Source organism: Anastrepha ludens, chromosome 4, assembly GCF_028408465.1.
Source record: "Anastrepha ludens isolate Willacy chromosome 4, idAnaLude1.1, whole genome shotgun sequence".
Classification (NCBI taxonomy): domain Eukaryota; kingdom Metazoa; phylum Arthropoda; class Insecta; order Diptera; family Tephritidae; genus Anastrepha; species Anastrepha ludens.
The window spans coordinates 25,196,614-25,222,252 of record NC_071500.1 but is presented as its reverse complement, the minus strand read 5'-3'; the positions used below and the strand labels follow the sequence as shown (position 1 = coordinate 25,222,252).

The 25,639-nt window shown below is 35.7% G+C and overlaps 2 protein-coding genes across 8 annotated transcripts in view; one reads left to right on the top strand and one right to left on the bottom strand.

Moving 5' to 3' along the window:
* LOC128861271 (G-box-binding factor-like) overlaps positions 1–25,639 on the top strand; it is a 139,521-nt gene that overhangs the window by 29,053 nt on the left and 84,829 nt on the right. For 3 of the 6 annotated variants that reach the window (XM_054099269.1, XM_054099270.1, XM_054099271.1), the window contains exon 3: positions 14,632–14,669. The exons of 2 other annotated variants lie outside the window; for them this stretch is intronic. In XM_054099269.1, coding sequence (XP_053955244.1) covers positions 14,632–14,654 — 23 coding nt within the window. In that variant the 3' untranslated portion in view covers positions 14,655–14,669. Of the gene's footprint in view, positions 1–7,014; positions 7,116–14,631; positions 14,670–25,639 lie in introns of those variants that run through there. One more of the 6 variants, XM_054099272.1, reaches the window with a different exon arrangement.
* Positions 7,668–9,545, bottom strand: LOC128861270 (putative nuclease HARBI1). Of its 2 annotated transcripts, XM_054099268.1 has the most exons (3): positions 8,692–9,545; positions 8,490–8,634; positions 7,668–8,423 (listed from the first exon to the last, which is right to left on the bottom strand). In XM_054099268.1, the coding sequence occupies exons 1-3, from the start codon at positions 9,049–9,051 to the stop codon at positions 8,044–8,046; spliced, it is 885 nt and encodes a 294-aa protein (XP_053955243.1). In that variant the 5' UTR covers positions 9,052–9,545; the 3' UTR covers positions 7,668–8,043. The 2 variants fall into 2 exon arrangements, with proteins under 2 accessions (XP_053955243.1, XP_053955242.1); XM_054099267.1 differs by having other exon boundaries at positions 8,490–9,545.

Here is a 25,639-nt window from a genome sequence, read left to right as displayed (position 1 = left end):
GCGCCACGGATATAAACATCCACGCTTGTCTCGGCGACTTTCGTACCAATAATTTTTTTTCTCCAACGTTGCAATTTTTAAGTAGAACGCGCTGAAAATAACACAGCCACAACTACAGCAACAAAGGTAGCAGCGGCAAAAGCACAATTGGCAGTAGTTGCAACCAACGCAATGCAGAATTATTTTCTTTAGTAATGGAAAAATGTCGACGAAATTAATGAAAAATAGTAGTAGGGTTAATAGCAGCCTTAATTAATGAGAAGTTGAAAGGTCAGGGCGCAAAATTGCTAGGCACCATAGAATTGTATTAGGTGAAATAAACTCGAATCAATATAACAAAAACCTAAGACCTCCGTGGTATGTACATAAGTCATGAGAATTCTTGGGGCTCTATAAAGTGAGTGGCATTATGATAAGGTCGCCGCATATTGATGAATTGTATTTCTCATACAATTTTAGGACAAGAAAGTGTAAATTGGAAGTCGCTCAAAAATCGCGTTGAGTTTTGTCAGGTTTTTTTTCTGCAAACGATGTTTTGCGCTTTTTCATACGTATTAAAGACTTATGTATGTACGAACATGTGCTTTATATCGAAGAAAATTAATTAATAAATTTTTCGAATTTGTTAAATTTGTTAAATTTTGATAGTTTTGTACAAAGTTTAGAACTTTGATTTTTGTAAGGTTTTTGTTGCGAAATGAACATATCTTTTATAACTAAACGAAAAAATTTTAATATGATAAATGTGATGAAAATACATTTATGCAAGCATAACAAGAAAGTAAAAGCGATCCATCGAACAATGTGAATTTTTGGACCAATTTTGTTCAAAAATACTAGAGAAGACAATTTTCGACCGATTTTAATATATATATCTTCTTAAATGCTCTGAAATGATTTTGGAAGAGACCTTCAATTTGAACCAGGAAGGACAAATGGACAACGAATTTGGATTCAGAAACTCCAAAAAAGTGTATATAAATTTTTTTTTTAACTTTTCATTTCAGTATGCTATGGTTGACCTTGAACTGACCTTCAATTTTTTCCCACAAGGACAAATGGACAATGAATTCAGATATAGTAACCCCGAAAACGTATATATACATATATATTTTAAAAAATTTTTCCAGTGATTGTTCTAAGTTTCTCCATGAAAAAAATTAGGTTTTAAGTTTTTTGGTATATAAGGGTTGATTTCACTCCTCAAGGGAAAATTGGAGTTGGAAATTTGCGTACTTGCTCTGATGTATTTGCGTTGATTAGAACTAGAAATTCCAAACTGAATTGGAGTACGTTTAATTTTTAGTTTTGCAATCTGTTTTTTTCTGACTTTTTCATAAAACTACTCCTACTCAAGGGTGTGTTTTGATATATTATATTATAAAGAAGAAAAATTAATTCGGGCCTAGAAAATCTCTTCCAAAATTATTTCCAATTAAGAATTAAGAAACAAACTATTAAAATCGTTCGAAAATTGGATTTTGAAGCCATTTTTGCACAAAATCGGGCGAAAAATTGTAATATCTAAAACGAACAATCCTCGAGGACGTTTTGCGGAAAGGAGGAATGATAATAAGTCTGTACTACAGTGAATAAACACCTATTCGACATGAAATTTAGAAAGGCAAGCCCCATTTCGCTAAAAAAATGCTTTTCATTACGTTGCTACAAAACTTGGCTCAGATGAGTGGTTAGCAGCTGTGGCACCGATGCTTGCGGCGTGGAAAGGTTCGCAACTTGACACGAAAAAGGGGGGCGATATACCCCCTATGCATAATGTCACCTGCCGAGGGGCGCAGACAAGTCTGCGAAATATGTAATAGGGCTGCTGAAAACTAAGAACGGCATCTTGAAAACCTGAGCATTGATGAGAACTCGTACATAACCATGAAAAGGATGAGCTACCGACTGAATTACCGGTTCAGCTTTGTCACCATGAAACCATGGAGGCAGAAGGCTGCCGGGGATAAGGAAGCCCAGCCGGAACAAATGGTATGAACGAGGGTAGCGACCTGTCAGCCAAAACGCTCCCTGCACTTTCTTCTGGAATACAGCGCTATAGGGCGGAGAAGGTTGAGACATCTTGGCCAAATGCAGTTAGAGGAAAGACATAGACGCTCAATCCAACCCAGCTCTATCCTGAGTTTAGTAAGGGAACTGTGATCAGTAGAGGGCACAAAAAACCATGAGGTCGAAGTGCAAACCTCATTCATATATCTATCTGGCTCAGATGAAAAATGTATCGCATGTTTTGAAGACCTTGTTCTTCGTTCTCATGACAGTCTCAGCCCAAGCACCAAGAATAACACGAGCTTTTTGAACAAAAATGTCACCCTGTCTATCAATCACTGTTTTTGTTGTTGTAGCAGTATAAATATTTATCATACATATACGGGGAATGCTGCTGAACAGGCAGTCATTTGCCCGCTATAAATCCGGATCGTTCCGACTGTCGTGGGAACGGTCAGTCTATCAATCACTCTCTGCCTAATTTAGCTCAGTGCGAGCACTCTCTGCTTAGTAAATTACATTTAGCCATAACTAGAAAAAGGTATAAACACATTGAAGCCATATAAAGTTCGTCGACCGCCATTTCCAAGCACAAAGCGCGAGAGGATTTACTTCGTATAAATTACATCAATTTTAACAAAATTGTTTTTAGTTTTCTTAATCTGTCAAAGGTTTCATATTTGTGATTGAACCAGGTTGTGCTGCTGGTTGGCTGCTCTGCAAACAAGTTGTGGACATAATAAATTCAAATCTGAAAAACCTACAGTACACAAGGCAAAGCATAAAAATAACCTGTTAATTATCGCGTAGGTATGTACATTTTGACATATTTACGCACGTTCTGGCAAATAAGATCCTCGAATGAGAGTGGCATTTTGGATACTTTATTTAGTTTGTTTTGTATGATATCTTTCGTATAGCTTTAGAATTTTATTGTCATAAATAGCAGCCGAAAATAAAAAAAATAAAGATTAAAAAGCGCCTGCCATATATTTGTATGTTTCTGCGAAAACTTACGTCAAAACAACGAAAAAAAAAATTTTTTTTTGATAAAATAAACTAAAATAAATAAACTATAAAAAGACAAAAATAGTTAATGGACGTATGTATGTGCATACAAGTGGATGCATACTATATTGCCGTGGATTTGTATTGCGCGCTGTCCGGTAGATCGACCGGTGTTCATTTTAAAGGCCTCCAATGCTCTTCGCATAAATTGAAAAATGCAAAAGAAAAAAATATTTGTAAAAAAAGAATGGTGAAAGATGGATTGAATATGTACAGTATATAGCATATGTACATATTTATCAGGTAAAAAACGAGAGTAGAAATTCTGTTAGAGAGCAACCGCCAAGCCGAAAGTGGCATTTCGTAAAAGCCATTGCGACAGTTGATAAATATAAATACCAATCAATTTAGGAATGCTTAACTTGCATATATGTATGTATAATATGTATTTGTATTTTTTTGTATCTTTTTTTTTGTATTTTTTTGTATTTTTTTTGTATTTTTTTGTATTTTTTTTTTGTATTTTTTTGAATTTTGTTTTTTGTATTCTTGTTTTGTTTTTGCTCGTTATACACCTTTATAGTTTTTATAGTTTTGATTTTTGTTGCCCTCTAAATGACCCGAAAAGCGTTTAGCTGGTTTATGATCAGCGTTATTTGTTAATACTTTTGACCAGAAATGTAGAAATGTGAATATATGCAAATATTGAAAAAGCATTCAATATAATAATTTATTTCGTCGTAGTAAACTGCAGCACCAGTCCACTTCGTTTCATCGTTCCCTCAACAGTCTACGTTCTGCCAACAACAACTTGATTTCATTTTAGTAAATGCGGAAACAGTGTTTGCGGGTTAATTTCTTGAGTTTGAGTTCAGTTGAGTCTCTGGCAGCAACACACTGTATCTCTTGTCAAGCACGACTCTGGATGGCATAGAGTCGAGGGGCATGTCGAGGATCGTTGTGTTGTTGTTGTAGCAGCATAAACATTCCCCATATTTCCATACAGGGACTGCTGTTCGAGTAACAGTCCTTGGCCGGATATAAATCCGGGTCGTTTCGGTAACGTAGAACCGACTGTCGTGGAAACGTAGGACCGTTGGGCCGAAATCCATGCCTTCTGTGTTGTCCAATGCCGCACAGGGGCCGTACCCCTCAACTTGCGATAAAACGGGCACAAATGTGTATCAAGACTGGCAGCAGCCACTTGACCGATATAATATTTTCCACTTAACAGAAACAATTACAAATTGTAATATCCAAATACAGATTTCCATCACTGAAAATAATTTGTTTATTTAGTAAAAACAAAAAAAATTAAAGAAATAAAAAAAAATTGATTATTAATTTTGCGCCTAGCAGTGCTCTTACACCGCTCTCTCTTTCACGGCAGTCAGAATCTCCGATAATCTTTAAGGGTTTGCTAATAAATATCTTTGCGTAACAGATTTCAAAAACATGCATAGTTGAATCAACTGATAAACAATACACGCAATTTTATAAATATTAGTTTGAAGAAAAAGAATTATTTATTACCTACCACTATCTTCTCGATACATGGCCGTAGTCATCGATATCTCGAAAAGTATCGGTCAAACAATTTAAAGTTTATGCTCGTTGTGAAGGTGACGTTTCACGCTAAAAAAATTCTTTTGCTGCTTTTTGTTTATGCCGTTCAGTTGTGAGTTACAGTGTGTTAACACTGGAAGGCAAAAAAGAGAAAGTCTTGTGCATTTTAGAGTTTTTCTTTGATAAAGGCGAAAATGCAAGGCAGGCCGCTGAAATTGTGAATGGTGTTCATGGTACCGATACTGTAGCAGCTAATTACGTGCAATTGTGGTTTCGTCGATTCCGTTTAGGCATTTTTGAAGTTAAAAAAAATGTCAATAATGTCGATAAAGTCACAGAAATAATCGAAGTTGACCGGCACGGCAATTAGTAGTCGTAGTATCGCCCAGGAGCTAAAAATCGATCATAAATAGTTTTAAACCATTTACACAAAAATAAAGGATTTCTTTTTCCTCGAATTCTTCTTGTTTTGCTTGGCTATATATTAAGTAAGTAAAAAATCCTCCTGTGTGCATGACAAATTGCTCAGATTGTCATTGTTCTGTTTCACATTGCCTTCATTGGAATTTCTCGTAATACTATTTTGAAGCAGCAATGCTTAGTGAGAAACATGCCAGGTGTTTAGGTATTGTTGCTTCTCTGTGTGCTCTCCAATGGAATTGTTTGCTGAGAGTAAAATATTGCAGCTGCTTCTACTTGGGCAGCTGTTTAGTATGAAGTGGCTTAGACTTGTTAACGGCTCCTTTCCATTTTTGGGCGTTTTTACTGCATATGCTGGTATTTTGAATTACATCCAAGGGATATTTAAAGGGGCTGTACTTGCACTTTATTTTATATAAAATCCTTTATCAAGCACCTTAAATTAAAGTGATAAATATGTATCGAATATTTCGATCCGCTGCAGGTTTGAGTAAACATTGCTCTCTTACCAATTTCCACCAAAACATTTGAAAACTCCACAACAAGAAGAGTAAGAAATACTGTGAGCACACATTTCTCTTGGACGAAATTTCAATGGATAACAAATTTCTGCAAAACATCTTCTGACTATACTGAATCTTACGTTTGAGATCTCTTACCTAGCAGAGGCAGACCAAAAATATGAATTTATTTATGCATTTTATATTCAGCCAGTAAAGCAGTCTTAGCAGATAAACTTGCAGCTAGCTGTAAGCTGTTTTTTCCCTAATATTCCTGCAATTTTTCTGCAACATTTTAAGTGGTTAGGGGTAGTCAGAGGCCCGAAGAAATAATAATTTTCAATCATTTGTTTTTGCTTTATTTTATAAAACTAAAAACGTAGCATTAATACATCATTTTCCGACTTGGCTTTAGCAAAATTTCAAACAAAAAAAAAATTATTAATTGTACGAGTTATCGCTTTTTGAGTGCATCCCGTTTCTCCAGAAGCCCCTTGCGGTGATCATCGCAAGTCCTTGGAGATTCATCTAAAATCAATCGGACAAGAGAAATTAGTTTTATTAATAGATAATTTTGTGCCTGGTCGAAGCTTTTTTTTTAATAAACAATATTTTTCAGATTTTCGAGAAAAAAACGGACAATTAATTGTTAAAAAAAATTTAATTTTTGAAAAAAGATAAAAACCAAGTTTTTGAAAAAAAATCGAAATTTTGAAAAAAAAAATCGAAATTATGAAAAAAAAATTCGTCTGTCAGGCACGAGTTTTTTACGTTTTTCAAAAGCAATATAAATTTTATTGAAATCTACCAAACGGTTTTTGAGTTACAGTGATCACCAGTTCAAAAAACATAGTTTTGAGAAAAACGCATTTAAAGTTTTGCTATTGATTTATGTAGAGTTAGACGAATTATTTAATTACTTACACTGTGTCATCATATTCCTGGGCCATATAATAGTTCTTCAGCCGTCATAGCAGCTTCTAAAATATCGATTTGCTGTTGCCTACGTAGCATTTTACCTTCTCGAGTGTTATCCTTAGCGCGCTTATCAGCCACTTTCATATGTGCAGCATCCAGCTACTTGCTCTCGAACACTCCGGAGCGCCCGAGCGGTCTTTGTTAATTGTTGAATAACTCGAAAAGTATTTGTCTGATTCACTTCAAATTTTCACACAATATTTTTAAGATATTCAGCCCTATCATAGAATCCGTCGTAGACAGTTTTTCGTAGAAACTAAGAAATTTTAATCATACAATTCGAATAGCTCCGAACGCACATTCGAAATTCGTAGAGTAGCATTCACTGAATACACTCGTAACGTCAAATCTTACCGTTTCGTACAATTTTTCTACGACAACGTTAGACTAACGGACAAAAATTAGAAGTAGTAATAAAAAGAAAATTTAAAAGGAGAAAAAACGAAAGCTGTAAAATGTAAGTCCTATATTAACTGAACTATAAACAAAAAGGAATTTTTTAAGTATATGAACTTTTATTTGATTTTTACAGGTACAAAGTTGTAACAACACGTCAGCAGTATGCTAGTTTGTTGGAACTAATAAAGGAGAAGCCAGAAATTGCTCAGGGGTTCTCCAAATGCTCGAAGGAAGAGGTAGCCGAGTTTTGGCAAAATGTTGCGAAGCAGCTTAATAGTATAGGCCCACCAACCAAAGATGTATCAAGCTGGAAAAAGGTAATAAAGGGCTGTATATAAGTACATTAACCGTTTGCACAACATATTTTTATTTCAGGTGTGGTTAGATTGGAAGGCTTATATAAAGCGAAAATTGTCAGAAAACAAGAGGGAGCAAACAACAACTGGCGGTGGCCGCTATAAGCAGCACCACTTTAATGAGATGGAAGAAGAAGTAATCAGACTGACCGCTTTAGAGACCAGCACACACGGTATCCCAGGCACAGTAAGTGTGGGACTACCTGCTACTGTCGAGGCAGAGAATAGTGGACCCGATCCGGACGTATCCATGCTGTCGGATAACTGCAGTCCTTCTTTCACGAGACGTGCACCAACTGTCCAAAAGCGAGTCGGTACAAGTACTGCAGATCTTCTAAAAGAGCAGCTAGCGCTTCAAAAGGACTTCCAAGCAAAGAGTCTGCAGCATTTTGAACAGCAAGATATGAAGCTAGACAATCTCGCTTCGACTATGCAGAGAATGTGTTCGGCACTGGAAAAAATGTGCGACCTGAAAGCCGCCGACCTGGAAGAAACGCGTAGGCACCATAGAAATATGGAGTGCTTGAATGCGGCCAAAAATGAAATAAAACAACAAATGTTAGAAGTCGAGAATAAGAGCCTCGAAGCGTTGTCAAAAAAAAAATAATAATTCACATTTTTTATTGAAAACTATAAATGTTTACTGTGCCTTACTTGTATGTATATATGTATATATATTGTATTTACTAGGTATGGCTAGACTGGAAGGCTTATATTAAAAGGAAGCTAGCGGAAAACAAAAAAGAACAGTCATATATATAATACATAATACATATATGTAAGTCTTGCTATTTTTTAATTGAATACTATAGTCGTGTTAATGTTGATGATATAGATTCCCTTATCCGAATAGCTGCATCAGTATATGTTGAAGGAGAAGGTTCACACGTTTGATTAAAATGGTTTTCTTCAACATTTTCTGAAAAATCATCAACCACGCGATAATGCATACAAATATTGTGCAATGCTGCGGCAACGTTCACTATTTGGCAAACCTTCATGGGTTCATAATAAAGCTCACGAGCACCCAGAAGGCATCTGAATCGGTTCTTAAATACACCTATGGTCCTTTCTATAGTATTTCTGGCTTTTGCATGTATTTTATTGTAGTTTCCTTCGGCGCTTCCTGTTGTAGGTGAACGAAAAGGTGTCATTAACCATGGCTCTAGAGCATATCCAGCGTCTCCTGTGGAATAAATAAAATCATTTTAGCAAAAAATTATTCAAACGGTCTATATGTGTATGCACATACCCAAAAGCCAAGTGTTTCGTTCGCCGTTTAGGTATTTATTTTCAAAAAAATTTCGCGCGCTGCTTACGTTCCAAATATGAGCATCGTGGTTGCTGCCAGGATACTGCGCATTCACGTAGCGAATTCTCATTTTATTATCGCATATCTGCAATAAATAAAAAATTAGAAAGATATTTGAAATATCAGTTTTTTCAAGACTTACAATCATAGCATTGATGCTATAGTACCCTTTACGATTAAAATACAGGAATTTGTCCTTAGCTGGCGCAACAATTTTAATGTGTGTTCCGTCTACACATAAAATCGCACCAGGAAATCCATATTTTTGATAAAAGTCCATCTTTGCTTGTCTTTTTTCTTCGTTGCTTAAATCCAGATTCACCCACTGAGGACATAGGTGACATTGAAGAGTGTGTAACACGTCTTTTAATACGCCACAAAATGTGGATTGAGCCATGGGAATGTCAAAGTCCTTTCCCACTCCATGCTGGTACCCACCCTCTGCAAAAAAACGTAATACGGAAGACAAACGCTGGAGCGAAGAGATGGAGCACGACCTCATTGAGCGTGAATTTCCATCTAGGACACTTAAGACGTACAAAAACGCCGCCTTATTCAAGCGGTAGTTTTTAGTAAACCTGTTTCATAAAATAAAGTTAACCTATGAAGTTATGAAGTTATTCCTATACTTACATTGTGTCCTCGACATCGAGCGGATTGCTTGCGTCCCTTAATATTTTTCGTTGAATTTTCATATTCGCTCTACTTCTTTCACCTTCCGCCTCCACCAACATTATAGAAAATATCAACGAAGAATCCATAACACTTAAAAGCTTTGTTTTTCCAATATATATTGCAGTCTAATTAAATTTATTTACGCTTGTCTTTATTGAAATTTTAATTTATTGCAAAACATTTGATTTCGAAATGTCAAAATTTAAAATATGCGTATGGCAACATCTTTTTCGAATTCACATGGGTTGCATGATAAAAAATTGCTCCGATTCGGAGCGGACATTTACATTCGGAGATTTGCTACGATGGATTGTGCGATAGGGCAGATTATACTTAAGAAAATTCTGACCACCCCTACCCCTTAAGATACTTAATGTGGCAGTAAACACTAAAATGAATTACTTTAAAACTTTATAATTGATTTGGAGCGAAGTTTTCTAATAAATTTGTGTTGTCAATACAGTTTATTTTTTATTGCCAGTAGCCTTGCTGTTAGATGCCTTGATTTTGTAATATGATTATTTATAATTGTTTTTCAAGTAAATAAATAAATAAATATTGATTTGAATTATTTGTATGTAGTTTTTATTATTATTATTACTGTATTATAGTATTAATATTTGTAATGAGAAAGAAACACCTGTGTTCGTTCGCAATGATAGTAGCGCGACATATAGCAAAGTTTTGATTATTTATTTACTTTTTATTTTTTATATAAAAATTTAGTTTATGCTGCACACAACACTACGGATTTAGATTCGAAGGTTGTATTGGTTGGACTTAACCATGAAAAGAAGGCCGATTTAAGTTGTTTCGCTTCTATTTTAATTTCGTTTTTGTTGGTTTAGCTTTCAAAACATTCTGAATGTTTAATTTAATACTTTTTATATTTGTGTTCTTCACATAACAGAGAAACCACTATAAATAGGGATACACCTATACTAAATATGTGATACTGGTGTTGCTGTAGCAGCTGCCATGACTTTCGTTTCTACGTTAGCGGAACGACCCGGATTTATATCCGGCCAAGGATAAAAATCCTCGTCGTTTCGGTAACGCAGAACCGACTGTGGTGGAAACGTACACGATAGATACGTTCCCAAAGAGTTCGGGTAAAAAGAGAATTAGGTTAAAACAATATTAAAAAATTTGTTTTTAGACTTCACTTAAGAATTTACTTCGTGCTTACCCATTTTGATTCATTAAATATATTATAAGAAATAAATTATTAAACGGAGAATTCAAAACCTACCGAGTACCAGAGACTTTTCTGGAGACTAACTTAAATGCTTCGTATATGCGTCGAAAAATCTTACTATGAGATTCAACAAAAATTCATTAAATATTGAAAATTGTGTTAAGGCACTTTTCTGGTCTAGAGACGTGAAAATTGAAGGCGTTGAAAATTGAAGAAAAACAATCGGTATCAATTGAAAATCGTTTTTATCCATTAGATCAATTCTTTATTTACAATAAAAAAAAAATTTTTTTTTCAATGACAATAATAAAAAAAATTGCTTCCCCTGACTTAACACATGCCACGGGCGTAACTGATTGGGCTGCTCAGGTGAGTCTGAAAAAAAAAATTCGGTCGATTATACATCAGAAGATATGTCGGTATGGTATATCTGCTACCCGATTTAAAAAAAAAAAAATTAAAAATTTAAATTTTTTTTGATATTTTATATTTTTATTGCAAAAAAAAAAGATTTTTTTATCACGTCCTCGCTTTTAAAAAAAATATAAAAATTTATTACAAAATTATAATTCTGCTACCCGCGAGAGTCACAAGTCTACTCAATAACATATTAAAAACTCCAATCAATCGGCTCAGTACTTTGTGAGAAATTACCACCGCCAACTCGAAAAAAATAGTTTGGAGAAAAACACGGTTAACGCGCTTATACTTGGGCGTCGTACTTCAAGCCGGTCTCGTTTTAAAGGTCTGTAACGTCTAAAGTACAACGAATTTCAATATAAAAATGTGCAGGTATATTTTAGAAAGTATAAACTATCATAACATGAAAAAAAACGACTTTTGCGAAATTCTAGACCAGAAAGGTGCTTAAAAGAAAAACAATGCGTGTAAAAAAAAAATATTCTTGTAAAAAGAGATTTGAAAAAACATACAATGATGAGCGGTTTAATTGTTAATTAGCTAACTTTTGTTAAATTTTTCACCTACTTGTTTAGTCATTCAAAACCCTACAAAAACAAAAAACGCTTCCTCCGTTTTCTGCTAGACAGTTAATTATATGTAGATATATTTTACATACTTAGCTAGGTAAAATGCGAATGCCTCTTGAGATGTTTCGCAAGAGGCAAAGTTATTTCTGCACATCAAAGAAAACGTGACAACAATGTTGAGCGTTTTTGTTCAACTTTTCTCAACGAAAAAAAAGAAGAGTGTCTCATGCTGAAAACATTTTTAAATTAGAAGTTTCACTCAAATTTCATGTTTCATTCCTATTTGTATGCGTTCCCATACATGTGTATGTGTATGCTCATATAGTGGCTCAATAAAGAATTCGGACGTATGAATGAAATGCAAGTTAAATATTTTTATTTTTATATTTTTCTATTTTGGGTATTCAAATAGGATTATAAAAATAGTAATAATAATTTACAAATCTATTACCTTCTTGATATAAAAAATTTATCATGCAGCATTCTCAAAATTTGTGTCAAAAAAGAAGTTGAACATCTGATATTATTGCGAATAGTTGGCACTTTAAAACGATTAATTTTCTCTCGGTAGAACAGTGCAAAGAAATAACCAAACGTAATCAATTAAAGTAAAATTTCAGTCGTGTTTTGTTGAATAAAAGTCCAAGTTATAATAAACATGGGTAGACAGTCAATTAAAGTCAGAAATTTAATTATTAGTCATGTTGAAAAGGGTAAAACCGTTCAGGAAATCGCAGAAATAGTGGATAGACCCTGTTCCACTATATAAGACGTGATAAAACGTTTCAAAGAAACAAAATCCGTGGAAAATAAGAAGAAAACGGGACGTCCAAAACCGTTTTCGGATGCAGATGAACGGTGGATAGTGCAACGAATTAAGAGAAATCCAAATTTGAGCGCTCCTAAGCTCGCAACAGAAATCCTCCAGTACGCTAATATTAACTGCAGCTCCGAAAGTATAGATACGTATAGTGTTGCGAAAGAATAATTATAATGGAAGAGTTGCTCGAAAAAAACGTTTCATCAACGAGATTAACCGACACAAGAGAATAAAATTTGCAAAGCGTCATGGGGATAAGGATTTCGAGTGCTGAAAGCATGTTTTATTTGCCGATGAAAGTAAATTTAACATATTTAGGTCAGATGGACAATCTGATATGTGTGGGGAAGACCTATTGAAGAGTTGCTGCAAAAAGAAACTTGCGTCCGACAGTTAAACATGGTGGTGGATCGGTAATGGTATGAGGTTGTATCTCCACCGCTAATGCTGGAAATTTGTACTTCATTAACGGCCATCCATGGTCCATCCACAAACAATACCTAACAATTATGAAAGAAAATTTGGTCCAAAGTGCTGAAAAGTTGGGAATTAAGGGCAATTTCCAGTACTATCGAGACAACGATCCCAAGCATAAGGCACTTGATGTCCATCTATGGCTTATGTACAACTGCCCTAAACTACTTGAAAAACCTCCACAATCTCCAGATATCAATGTAATTGAACATCTGTGGGCTCATTTGGAAAAACAACTGAAAAAAGCATGTTATGAGGAATAAGAAAGATCTAGAAGATGCTATTAAAGAATAGTGGGGGAAAATAGATCCTTTAACATACAAGAAGCTGGTCGAATCCATGCCAAGAATACTGAATGCTGTGAGAAAAACTAAAGGCTTGCCGACTAAATATTAATTATGTTGTTTTTTCTTAAATATTATTTGCCTAACTATACTTTATATAATTGCCGGAGTTCTGTTTTGTCATGTATTCTGCTAAGTTTTTATGTTTGTTTTTCTATGTAGGAATGAATTGAAGTTTGTTTGTGTATTCTTTAGTTTTGAAAAGTACGCTTGAAGTACGAAAATAAATGTGACACATCAACGCATTAGATTTGCATTTTAATATATATTTTTAGTTTTAAAACCATATCACCTGGGAGTCCGAGTGCTTTATTGAGCCGCTGTATATGAATATGTATGTATAAGTAGTTCATTATATTGGTGGTTGTTGTAGTAGTTTACGAAGTGCTGTCAAGCGCAGTGAAGTCATCGGACGCCGTCGTCAATCTCATCACATGGTAGGCCACGGAAAAATGCCTTTTTCGTCGTCGCGGTTCCAGAGGGAGAAGTGTGTTAGTTGGCAGCCGGTTCTACATGAATTGCATCCCTCGTCTTGTTATGTTGGTAGCTGTTGTTGGTTTTGTTCCTGCTGTTGTAGCAGTTTACGTTCGTAATTTTTAACGTTTCTCTCTTTGTATTTCACAGCTTGAGACTCTTTAATTATTTTTAATATGTTTTCAGTAAGTATTCTTCGCAATCTAATTCATTGGTGTGCACTTTCATATTTCCAGCCGGCCTGTTTACCATTACTTTCACGCACTCATAAATAATTATTTGAAATAGATTTTTCTACGCATTCCTACCTGTTTATACAGGGTTGTCCATTTCGAGATCTCGCACGTATCAACGCTGAATCTGGCAACCGTTCATGATATCTGTCACTAACAACGCGTTATTTAAGTCATTAAATGCATGTCATTTGACAATATTGATCGTTTTATTATCGCACAGCTTTTTACTATATCTAAGAAGAAAAACCGGCGGCCGCCGTAGCCGAATGGTTTGGTGCGTGATTACCATTCGGAATTCACAGAGAGGTCGTTGGTTCGAATCTCGGTGAAAGCAAATTTAATAAAAAACATTTTTCTAAATAGCGGTCGCCCCTCGGCAGGCAATGGCAAACCTCCGAGTGTATTTCTGCCATGAAAAAGCTCCTCATAAAAATATCTGCCGTTCGGAGTCGGCTTGAAACTGTAGGTCCCTCCATTTGTGGAACAACATCAAGACGCACACCACAAATAGGAGGAGGAGCTCGGCCAAACACCTAACAGAAGTGTACGCGCCAATTATTTATTTTATTTAAGAAGAAAAACCAGCAAAACCTACATTTTTTTTCTATTTGATAATCTCACAATGGTCACAAACAGGGTCAGAATAAGATAAATATGAGAAAAAAGAATTTCAATCGCATTCCTTCATTTCAAAACAACATCGTCCGCTATTTAAAAATTTTTGGTTCTGGCTTCATTAGCGACCTCAAAACTCTACCATACCAAGTTTCATAAACATTGGACTATCTGATTCTGAATAACATAAGATTTTCATATATCCAGTAACTTGGAACCCCTGTTAAGTTTTTTTTTTTGTTCATCTTTCGGTACAGAAAAACTGGGATTGTATTGTTGATATACGAAAAAACAAAAAAATCAACCAATGACATTTCGTTGCCGTCTGAACAACGACTGATGGGACGAGTGTGTGAATACATGTGAAATGATCGTGCAAAATCGGCAGCCGAATCTCTCAAGTGACGTGGCAGCCGAAGTTTCTGTCACAATTTTCTTGTTCACCATAGTTAAAGAGCAATCCTATAAATCTATCATTCTTGGGATGACTGCGCTCATACAAAACGACCGAATGTGACGATACTGTAATCAAAACTTGAAGGACATTTAATCGGACGCGTATGCGTGCCATCATGTATTCCACTCTTAATGTTCTGATTTAAATAAAATAAAAAATAAAACTTTCGTCAATATTAAAATTTAGTTGGTTTAATTTTTAACTACTTTCGGGATTTAAAATTGGATAACCCTGTATTTCCATGTACATATGTCTCGTACTTGATGCAGATAAATAAGGTACATGGTACATATGCATCAATTTGTACATATGTATGTATGTGTTCCACTTTACTCTATGTAGTTGTTGTCATTGCGTTAGGCGCCTTACGGCATTATTGAATTGGTTGAAAACAGCTGTCAGCCATTTGGTTATAATGCATTGTAAAAGAGGCACTTAAAATCCGAAAATTCATTTATGTACAGTCACTGGCCATTGAATTATGAGCGACGAGACCAACTAAAAAACGTTTACTTAAACTTTAATTGCAGATAAAAATCAATTCAAAAATTAAGTTTGATGTGCTGGTTCAAATATATGGTAATAATTTATGAGGTATCCCATTTTTTTAGTACCTATTCGCTTTTATTTTTTATGACAGGCTCTATTTTTTAGGTCAGTTTTCCATTGCTAGTTCAACGGCGATTAATTTTTAGACCGAATTTATTACGCCCACAAAATTGGGCGCTTAAATTTAGTTTAACAGGAAAGCATAGTGAAACTTGCACTGAAAAACTGGCTTGCGGTGCCTTGCTAAAATTGCATTTTTCTTATCATTCCTTTTAAATTGTAGCTAATAGTCCATAAATACATCTTGCATGCTTTCTTCCAAATTCTCTTTGCTACTTTGGTACACTTTCGTTTTTATATAAACTTCGTATTCGTTACATTTAAGGCCGAGGGGCGCGTTCCTTTAACAAAAATTTGGTAAGAAACTTCAATATACAAAAAGAAAGAAATTTAATGGAATTGGCTCTAAATTGAACTCAATTGGTTCAAAGCTTTTTTGTGTGTCTTGAAATCACCTAACCAAGTTTTTGATTGAGGAACGGACCAAAACTTACCATATTAGACATCGTTTTACGAAAATTTGTTAGTTTTTACTATTTTATTTTTTTTCATAAAAACGAAACTGTTCCCACAAAAAAGGCGTAACTTTTCTCATAAAAAAGGCGCTGTAGGAATTCATACTTCAAAATCCTTCACAATATTTCATGCTTCACTTTTCTAAGACCATCCGAATTATTTTTCGATCTTCTTTCTGGATGTTTTTAAAATTTCTCTCGAATTTCCGTAGGCCTCCTGTATCGCGTAATGTAATAGGACTATCAATAAGTTCGTGCGGTTTTTTTTCGAAATTTGAAACTTTATTGACGTAAAATGGTTACAAATTTAATATTCAAAATATTGTCCATCGCTTACTACTACTTTTTCCCATCTTTCTGGCAATTCACGGATTCACTTTGTGAAAAATTCGGTCGGTTTTGCCGCAATCCACGAATCGATCCATTTTTTGACTTCATCGTAATTACGGAAGTGCTGGTCAGCCAGGCCATGTTGCATCGATCGGAAGAGATAGTAATCGGATGGCGCAAGGTCTGGACTATACGGCGGGTGGGGTAGGACATCCCATTTGAGCGTTTCTAAGTATGTTTTGACCACTTGTGCAACATGTGGCCGAGCATTGTCATGTTGCAAAATAACTTTGTCGTGTCTATCGGCGTATTGCGGCCGTTTTTCTCGCAGTGCTCGGCTCAAACGCATCAATTGTCGTCGGTAGACATCCCCCGTAATCGTTTCATTCGGTTTCAGTAGCTCATAATACACAACACCCAGCTGGTCCCACCAGATACACAGCATAACCTTCAGGCCATGAATATTCTGCGCCGACGTCGATGTTGAAGCATGGCCAGGGTATCCATACGTTGCCCGACGTTTTGGATTGTCGTAATGGACCCACTTTTCATCGCCAGTCACAATTCGATGCAAAAAACCCTTTCTTTTGTGCCGTTGAAGCAGTTGTTCGCATGCCATAAAACGGCGTTCAACGTCTCTTGGCTTCAATTCATACGGCACCCAATGGCCTACCTTTCGGATCATTCCCATGGCTTTTAAACGTTTGGAAATGGTTGATTGATCAACTCCCAAAGTTTTTGCAACCTCTTCTTGCGTTTGAGCCGGATCTTGATCGAGCAATTCCTCCAATTCGGTATCCATGAACTTTGGCGGCGCACCCTCGCGTTCTTCGTCTTCCAAGCCAAAATCACCACTTTTAAAGCGTGCAAACCACTTCTGGCACGTTCGCTCAGATAGAGCATGCTCACCATAAACTTCCACCAAGATACGATGACTTTCGGCTGCTTTTTTCTTCATATTAAAATAATGAAGAAGAATTCCCCGCAAAAACACATTATTTGGCACGAAATTCGACATTTTCAAGTGTGGTAAAAATATTGTTGTTTACGCTTCAAATAAAAAACTTATACTGACGTTTGTGCCTTACGACAGTAGCTCTCCAATGAATGTTTGGAAATGTGGATCGATGGAATAATAATCAAGTTACGCCATCTGTTGTAAAACCGCACGAACTTATTGATAGTCCTATTAGTAGACATTTTTGATAATTCGCTCAAGCAGAACTTTTTTCTCGCCAGTAACATTTAGGTAATAGGACTATGAATAAGTTCGTGCGGTTTTTTTTTCGAAATTTGAAACTTTATTGACGTAAACTGGTTACAAATTTAATATTCAAAATATTGTCCATCGCTTACTACTACTTTTTCCCATCTTTCTGGCAATTCACGGATTCCCTTTGTGAAAAATTCGGTCGGTTTTGCCGCAATCCACGAATCGATCCATTTTTTGACTTCATCGTAATTACGGAAGTGCTGGTCAGCCAGGCCATGTTGCATCGATCGGAAGAGATAGTAATCGGATGGCGCAAGGTCTGGACTATACGGCGGGTGGGGTAGGACATCCCATTTGAGCGTTTCTAAGTATGTTTTGACCACTTGTGCAACATGTGGCCGAGCATTGTCATGTTGCAAAATAACTTTGTCGTGTCTATCGGCGTATTGCGGCCGTTTTTCTCGCAGTGCTCGGCTCAAACGCATCAATTGTCGTCGGTAGACATCCCCCGTAATCGTTTCATTCGGTTTCAGTAGCTCATAATACACAACACCCAGCTGGTCCCACCAGATACACAGCATAACCTTCAGGCCATGAATATTCTGCGCCGACGTCGATGTTGAAGCATGGCCAGGGTATCCATACGTTGCCCGACGTTTTGGATTGTCGTAATGGACCCACTTTTCATCGCCAGTCACAATTCGATGCAAAAAACCCTTTCTTTTGTGCCGTTGAAGCAGTTGTTCGCATGCCATAAAACGGCGTTCAACGTCTCTTGGCTTCAATTCATACGGCACCCAATGGCCTACCTTTCGGATCATTCCCATGGCTTTTAAACGTTTGGAAATGGTTGATTGATCAACTCCCAAAGTTTTTGCAACCTCTTCTTGCGTTTGAGCCGGATCTTGATCGAGCAATTCCTCCAATTCGGTATCCATGAACTTTGGCGGCGCACCCTCGCGTTCTCCGTCTTCCAAGCCAAAATCACCACTTTTAAAGCGTGCAAACCACTTCTGGCACGTTCGCTCAGATAGAGCATGCTCACCATAAACTTCCACCAAGATACGATGACTTTCGGCTGCTTTTTTCTTCATATTAAAATAATGAAGAAGAATTCCCCGCAAAAACACATTATTTGGCACGAAATTCGACATTTTCAAGTGTGGTAAAAATATTGTTGTTTACGCTTCAAATAAAAAACTTATACTGACGTTTGTGCCTTACGACAGTAGCTCTCCAATGAATGTTTGGAAATGTGGATCGATGGAATAATAATCAAGTTACGCCATCTGTTGTAAAACCGCACGAACTTATTCATAGTCCTATTATCTAGGTTACATCAAATTCAAAATATTGGTTAATCCACTATTTTCTTGGTAGATGGTTGTAGTGATCGAAATTTCGTAAAGTATCGATCAAACAGTTTATCGCTCGTTGTAAAGGTGACATTTCACACAATAAAATTCTTTTGCTGTTTTTTTTTTTGTTCCATTCAGTTGTGAGTTACACGGTGTTAACCATGGAAGTCAACAAAGAGAAATTTCGTTACATTTTACAGTTTTTCTTTGAAAAAGCAAGCCGAAAATGTAAGCCAAGCCAAGCCGCTGAAATTGTGAATGGTGCTCATGGTGCCGATACTGTAGCAGCTAATTACGTTAAATTTTGGTTTCGTCGATTCCGTTCAGGCCTTTTTTATGTTAAAGGAAATGTCGATATTGTCGATAAACTCACAGAAGTAATCGAAGTTGGCCGACATGTTAGTAGTCGTAGTATCGAGCTAAAGATCGACCATAAAATAGTTTTAAACCATTTGCGCAAAAATTTTAAGCAAAAAAACAAAAAAATTGATTTATTTTTCTCCAAACTATTATATAAAAAAACTTACCCTTTTTTATACTACATATCAATAGTAAAAATTGTGTTACTTGCTTTTTTGCTAATTGGCTTCAAAGAAAGTTTTGAAAATTTATTCAAAATTTTCATTCTTTTTACGTTTTTTCTTGGCTCATTCACGATGTATTTGTAAAGTGCGACGCTTACTTTTGTTAACTTCTGGGCCATCCTGTATACATTTTTTTTTTGTTTTTTTGCTCTACTTATACATCTATCAGTTGATAACCATTTTCAGCCGATTTAAATGATGTGTAAACTCGAAAAAGGCAAAAAAAAGCCTGGCCATAATTCATTGGAAAGGTACTGTATGCATGAATGTATTGTAATAATATTTTCTAGCAAGGGTGGTTGGTTTTTTGTTGTCCTATTTAGAATCACTGACGCTATTTACGGACGAACACGAAAAATCATGGCTTACAAAATTGAATTCAAATACTCATACTTCATAGTTTTATGGAGAATAAATATACCCACGTAGATCCAAACGTTCGTTGTATTCTACCCAGCATTGAGGTATTGTGCACAATTCGATATTTCAAGTACAGTATCCCTCGGTTAATTGGAAATTTAAAATTACACATTTTTCAATTTATCGGTTTCTAATTATTGGCTTATAAATTTTGGTAACCAAGCTTTGCATTGCATGCATTTAACGCCCTATTCTTCATCACCAATTTTCTTTTTATTGACTGAACAATGAAAATTAAGGCGTGTTTCTGTTCTATAAAAAATGTTTCGAGTGAAAATTGTACATATGTATTTTGTATGCTGTTGAAACTGCTGATTAAAATAAGCGAGGGTATCATTTAAGCGGCGTATACTGTGCTCTCAATTGCATATTTATCTTAAGCATTTATCTGTTCCTCTACTTGATGTTCCGAAGTGAGGCCAAACTGTTTTTATTTCCGCCAAACTGCTTTTCTTTCCACTTGGGCTCTACTTTGGTTGGTTGTTGGTTCCACTTTGAATTGGGTTCTTTAACGAATACAGACAAACTTGTGGAGGAGACAGCTCTATAAATGAGAGAGATCGTAAATTTTCATTACATCAACTCTCTAACCGTCACTTGAGCGTATTTATTGTATTATTTTCAAACTTCCTAGGGCTAATGCACATTTGGTTCATTTATTTATCAAAACCAGCAACAAAAACTTAAGTGTTTTATGTTTCAGATCATTTTCGATCTCACTCAAATGAAAGATTTTTTGCCCTTGAGTTTCTTAAAGTATGTTCCTTAAGTAAAATATGCATGTATGTATGTATGCATATACGAGGGCTGCTCTTCATACTTTGTGCCCAATAACGACAACACAGTAAAATAATGATGAAAATGGCTTTATTGTTTTTCAAAATATTTTCCTTGGAAGTCAGTATACTTCTGCATTCGCTTCAACCAATTTTCAGCTTCTTCAGGCGCTGAAACCTCGCATTTTATTTTTGAGGTGCGGGAACAAAAACAAATGATTAGGGCCTAATCAAGGCGGATGACCCAGTAAAGTTCACCTGAGTAACATTAATCTATATTATTTAACATATATATATACCCCCTGTCACCTGCTTTCCTGCTGGATATCACCTGAAAATGGTGCGCTTATCAGTAGTGAAAACCATTTAATTGTAGGTGACTTCAATACGCATCACGATCTCTGGCACTCAAGCCTGCTAAACGGCCGTAAGGGGCAACTTTTGGCAGAGCAAAGAGACGATTCGACATTTAGTACAGTAAACGACGAAGCCCTCACCAGGATAGTAAGTAACCGCAGCAGCTTGCCTGACCTAACAATTGCTAATGTTGGTCTGATAAATATCATAACCTGGCGACCTATGCTATCTCTGACATCAGATCATTTACTCATTAAACTTTCGATTGAAAAACCTGCAGATTTTGCTTCCGCGAATCACTTTAACTTTAACAAAGCTAATTGGGCCGGCTTCGTGGGATTCACCGAAGACACTTCCACCGCTCTTCCCATCCCTAATGATGTGTGCTTGGGCGAACGCGCATTCCGCAAGGTTATCGCTGCTGCAGCTCGCTTCATCCCGATCCCGGGGATCTCCGAATAAGTGATCTCAATTTGGAGATTCGGCAACTTGTAATTCAACATAAGCGAATTAAATAGGCGGGGCACCTGAAGACCTGCAACTTTACCTCTGGTGTGTGACTAAGCATTGCTCCACCGTAAAGACCTGTCGAATCCCACGAAGTACAACGACAAGTTGGCAATCATCTTCGGTGGCTGTACTTCATCGAATCCGAAGAGTTGCGAGAGCTCTTTTTGCCGCCAGACAGCTGCAAAAACTGCGAAACAACTGTGCACCGTTTGTTTACTCCAGCGATGAGGTGCTGGCACAGTCATCAACAAAGCGAATGTTTCAAAAGTCATTGGCGCCGACGGAACTAATGTGTTTGTGTAGAAAAACATGGGTCCATTGGGAGTAGGTTACCTCACAAAGGTCCTCAATCTGTCGTTGGTCACTTTCATAATTCCTGACTAGTGGAAAGCAGGCAGGTTAGTTCCACTATTGAAGTAAAAGGCAAGAGAGTGGCTAAAAAATAGCCTAAATGCAAAGGAGAACAATTTTCAAAATGGGTTAAACTGTTGATGTGCCATTGTTTGTCGCGGACTGTATCTCTGTATCGTCCTATACGGCTATTCGCTCGACCCTATTTTTGATCATCAATCAGATTGATGATTGTTCGGCAGATATCCCTATCGAAATTCAATATGCAAAAGACATTTTTATTTATTATTAGTTTCACCATTTGCACTGTTTCCAGATTCAACCTCTTCTTTAACCTACTTTTCTTACCCATACAAGTATGTTTGTGTACATACATACATATATACATATGCATATCCGCACATATCATTATTTGTACTCACAACTGAGAGCATAGCTGATGCCCCGCTTTATTATTGGGTTAATTAGTTAGGTGCACTGGGATTTTAATAATTTGCTGATATTACATTTTTTATAGCCAATTATAAACACTTGAAGCAAGCAGAGAAACCAAGTATTGTAGAATATGTGCGAGCAATTTTATTTCAGTTTCTTAATTTTCTGTTCCAATATAAAGTCACTGAATATAATACGAAATTTTTTTAAGTTTCGGGCTCAATGTAAGCTTATGGGAAGCCTTGAAGGGAGTGAAGAAGTAAAGTCATATACCAATTTTCGTACATTTCTACTCGCCTTTAGCAGTTTTCGAAGCAAAGAAGGAAGCCAACATCCGACCTGCAATTTTATAAATTAGGTTTGGATGATTTCGTTTACCTGAGGCAGTGCAATTTTGAATAGCACTTTTTGCTTGCTTATTTTTATTTTCTTTTTACGTTTTTGTTTACGTTTATCTGTATTGAACTCCACATTCGCATAGACAGAATTAATAATAACGATTTTCAGATTGTGAAGGTTATAGCAGAAGGTATTGAATGCATTTCTAAAAACGCTGTATGTTGCTGTTCTACTACAAGTACATATCGACGTATACTATATGACGTATTTATGGGAGTATATATATATATATATTTAATATATATGTATGTATGCATGTGTGTATGTATGTATGCTTATGAGTAGAAGCCTTTGTTTTCGAGCTAAAAAATTTAAATAAAATTTGTAAAGTAAACATTAACGAAATTTCATGGCTGATAACTTTCGAAAACAGTTGAATAGTACTTGCATACGCTCATATGTAATATATGTGTGTAAGTACGTGCATACTTTGTACCCAAGAGCAAGGCAATTTTTGCATATACAGCTTACAGTTGCGGGCATACAAGTCTCAACGCGAATGAATTTATAATTATAATAATAAATTTATAATTATTATAATTGACAATTTGGACATTATTAAAAGCATGTTTCAAGACAAGATACTTTGTTTTATGTTAATTCGGGCTAGAAATATTCCAATTCCTTATACATATTTCCGTTTTCAAATAAAAATTTTGGTAATTTAAAGGAATATAAGGAAAGTGTAGTAAATTAGGGGCAACATTAAATATCTTAAAAAGTTTTACGTGTAATAATATTTTGTCCAGTTGCCATTCATTTAATGACATCTTTTATGGGCACCTGCGTTGATTGAACTAAATTTTGGATCGATGGATTATTTTAGTGTTTACGACTGTTGCTTGAGATGCTTTCCATTTCAATTCAACCGGGTTATTTGGGTCGTGTTCTTCGATTTCGTTGTAACTTAAGGGGGGAAGCTGGTCTAGAATTTTGAAAAAAATCGAAAAATTTTTTTTTGTCTTAAAAGGTGCTTTAGGGTCTTAGAAATAATATACCAAATGAGGGATGCCAGCAAAAATGTCTAAATGCCCAAATTTTTCATTCGACGGCAGTGCCTCGCAGGTATGCCCCGAACGCTACTTACAACTTTAAACGCGTTTTTCTCGAAATCACTTTTTTTAAACTGGCCGAAGACATAACTCGAACAAATCTTTACCGATTCTTACGAAATTTTGGCAATACATTCGAAATACCTTTCTCCGGAGACGTACGTAGGATTTTTTATTTATATTACATAGTTTTTTTTTAATCAACAATTTTATGTCGTTCTTTATAGTGAAAATTGTAACTTTTTGTTCAAACGTGCACCATTTCGCGAAAAAACAAAATATCGAAAAAATCCTACGTACGTCTCTTTCTGTTGTTATATAGAAACTAAAAAAATTTTATTTTTTCATCCAGGACAAAAATTAAGGAGCTTACGTCTTCGGCAATGGACCCACTAGAAAAAAAGGCGCCTTAGGAGAACTGCTGGACAGCGGCCATTTTGAAATTAATTCAGACGAAAAATTTTGTATTTGTACCATGAAAGCTATATTATTAAACCTATTTCACAGATTTTCGATTGATTCCTTTGTTGAGTCAAAATAAATTCATAAAATATGCCCATTTTTTGCGCTCTAGACCAGCTTCCCCCCTTAAATATGTTGCTCTCTAGTCAAAATAATGAGACACGTATTTTTTTGTTCGCCTGAAAACATTTCTTTTCAAGAGTTATCGGCAATTTTGTTTTTCGGCTTAAAATCGATTTTTTTCAATTATAGTATAAGAAAACTTTTCTTTAAATGCCCACAACTTAGTCAAAAATGAACCGATTTTAATAATTCTGGGTTCAAAATGATCGTCCTTACTTACTTACACGAGCATTTCTAACCAATGTAGCGGATATAGCCCATCTAAAACTAACCAAGCTCTGCTCGTTTATTAAAGCAACCGGATGGTTTGAAAGGGAACACGTAGAGTAAGGATCAGCTCCAGTGGTATCACAATGGACCTGCCGAAGGTCTAAGTGTGTCTTACGACAACCACCCTACCTACCTACCTACACGAGCGACTTAATGTAGAAACAATTGCAAAAAAGTAGTTGAAAATTTTTTATTTTCCAAAAAACAAAAAGTGCGAAACAGGTTTTTGACTCAAAAATTCATGACTCAAATACAACTCATTTTAACTACTGGGCATTCAGCTCAATTGAAGTTTGAGGTGTCCTCTTGATTAGGAAAAAGTTATAAAAAAAAAATACACTTTTTGAAATATTGAATTTCGAAAAAATTTCAAAATTTTTCCTTTTTTGCTAAATAAAAATTTTTCAACTACTTTTTTTCAATTGTTTCTACATTAAGACGCTCGTGTATCTAATGACGATCATTTTGAACCCAGTATTATTAAAATCGGTTCATTCTTGACTAAGTTATGGGCATTAAAAAAAAAAAATTCTTATATAATGAAAAAAAAAAAAACGATTTTGAGCCGAAAAACAAAATTGCCGATAACTCTTGAAAAAAAATTTTTTCGGGCGAACACAAAAATACGTGTCTCATTATTTTGACCAGAGAGCAACATACTTGAGTTACATCGAAATCGAAGAACATGACCCGAATAGCCCGGTTGAATTGAAATTGAAAGCATCTTGAGTAATCGACTCCGTTTGAAATGAGGGAAAATTTGCTGATATCCATGTAAACATGTATGTATAATACACATATGCATATGTAGGTATGTATATATATATATATGCATGTATGTATATATATATATATATATGCATGTATGTATATATATATGTATGCATGCCTGTATGTAGTTGGGGCGAGGTAACGCCAATCGAGTTGTGTAGACTTGTTAACCTCTTTGTTTTGATTGTTGTTCAGCTATTACATATTCGTACACTATTGGCGATTCCCATGTACTCACTTATGTAGATTTTCTTCGTTTAAAGTTGGGACGAA

What these genes read in the sequence shown, in the direction of transcription:
- LOC128861270 (XM_054099267.1), bottom strand. Translation starts at nt 9,051, where the DNA reads ATGAGGTCGTGCTCCATCTCTTCGCTCCAGCGTTTGTCTTCCGTATTA. An exon ending in ACGAAACACTTGGCTTTTGG is followed by an intron (nt 8,424 to 8,489) that starts GTATGTGCATAC and finishes TTTATTCCACAG; the next exon opens with GAGACGCTGGATATGCTCTA.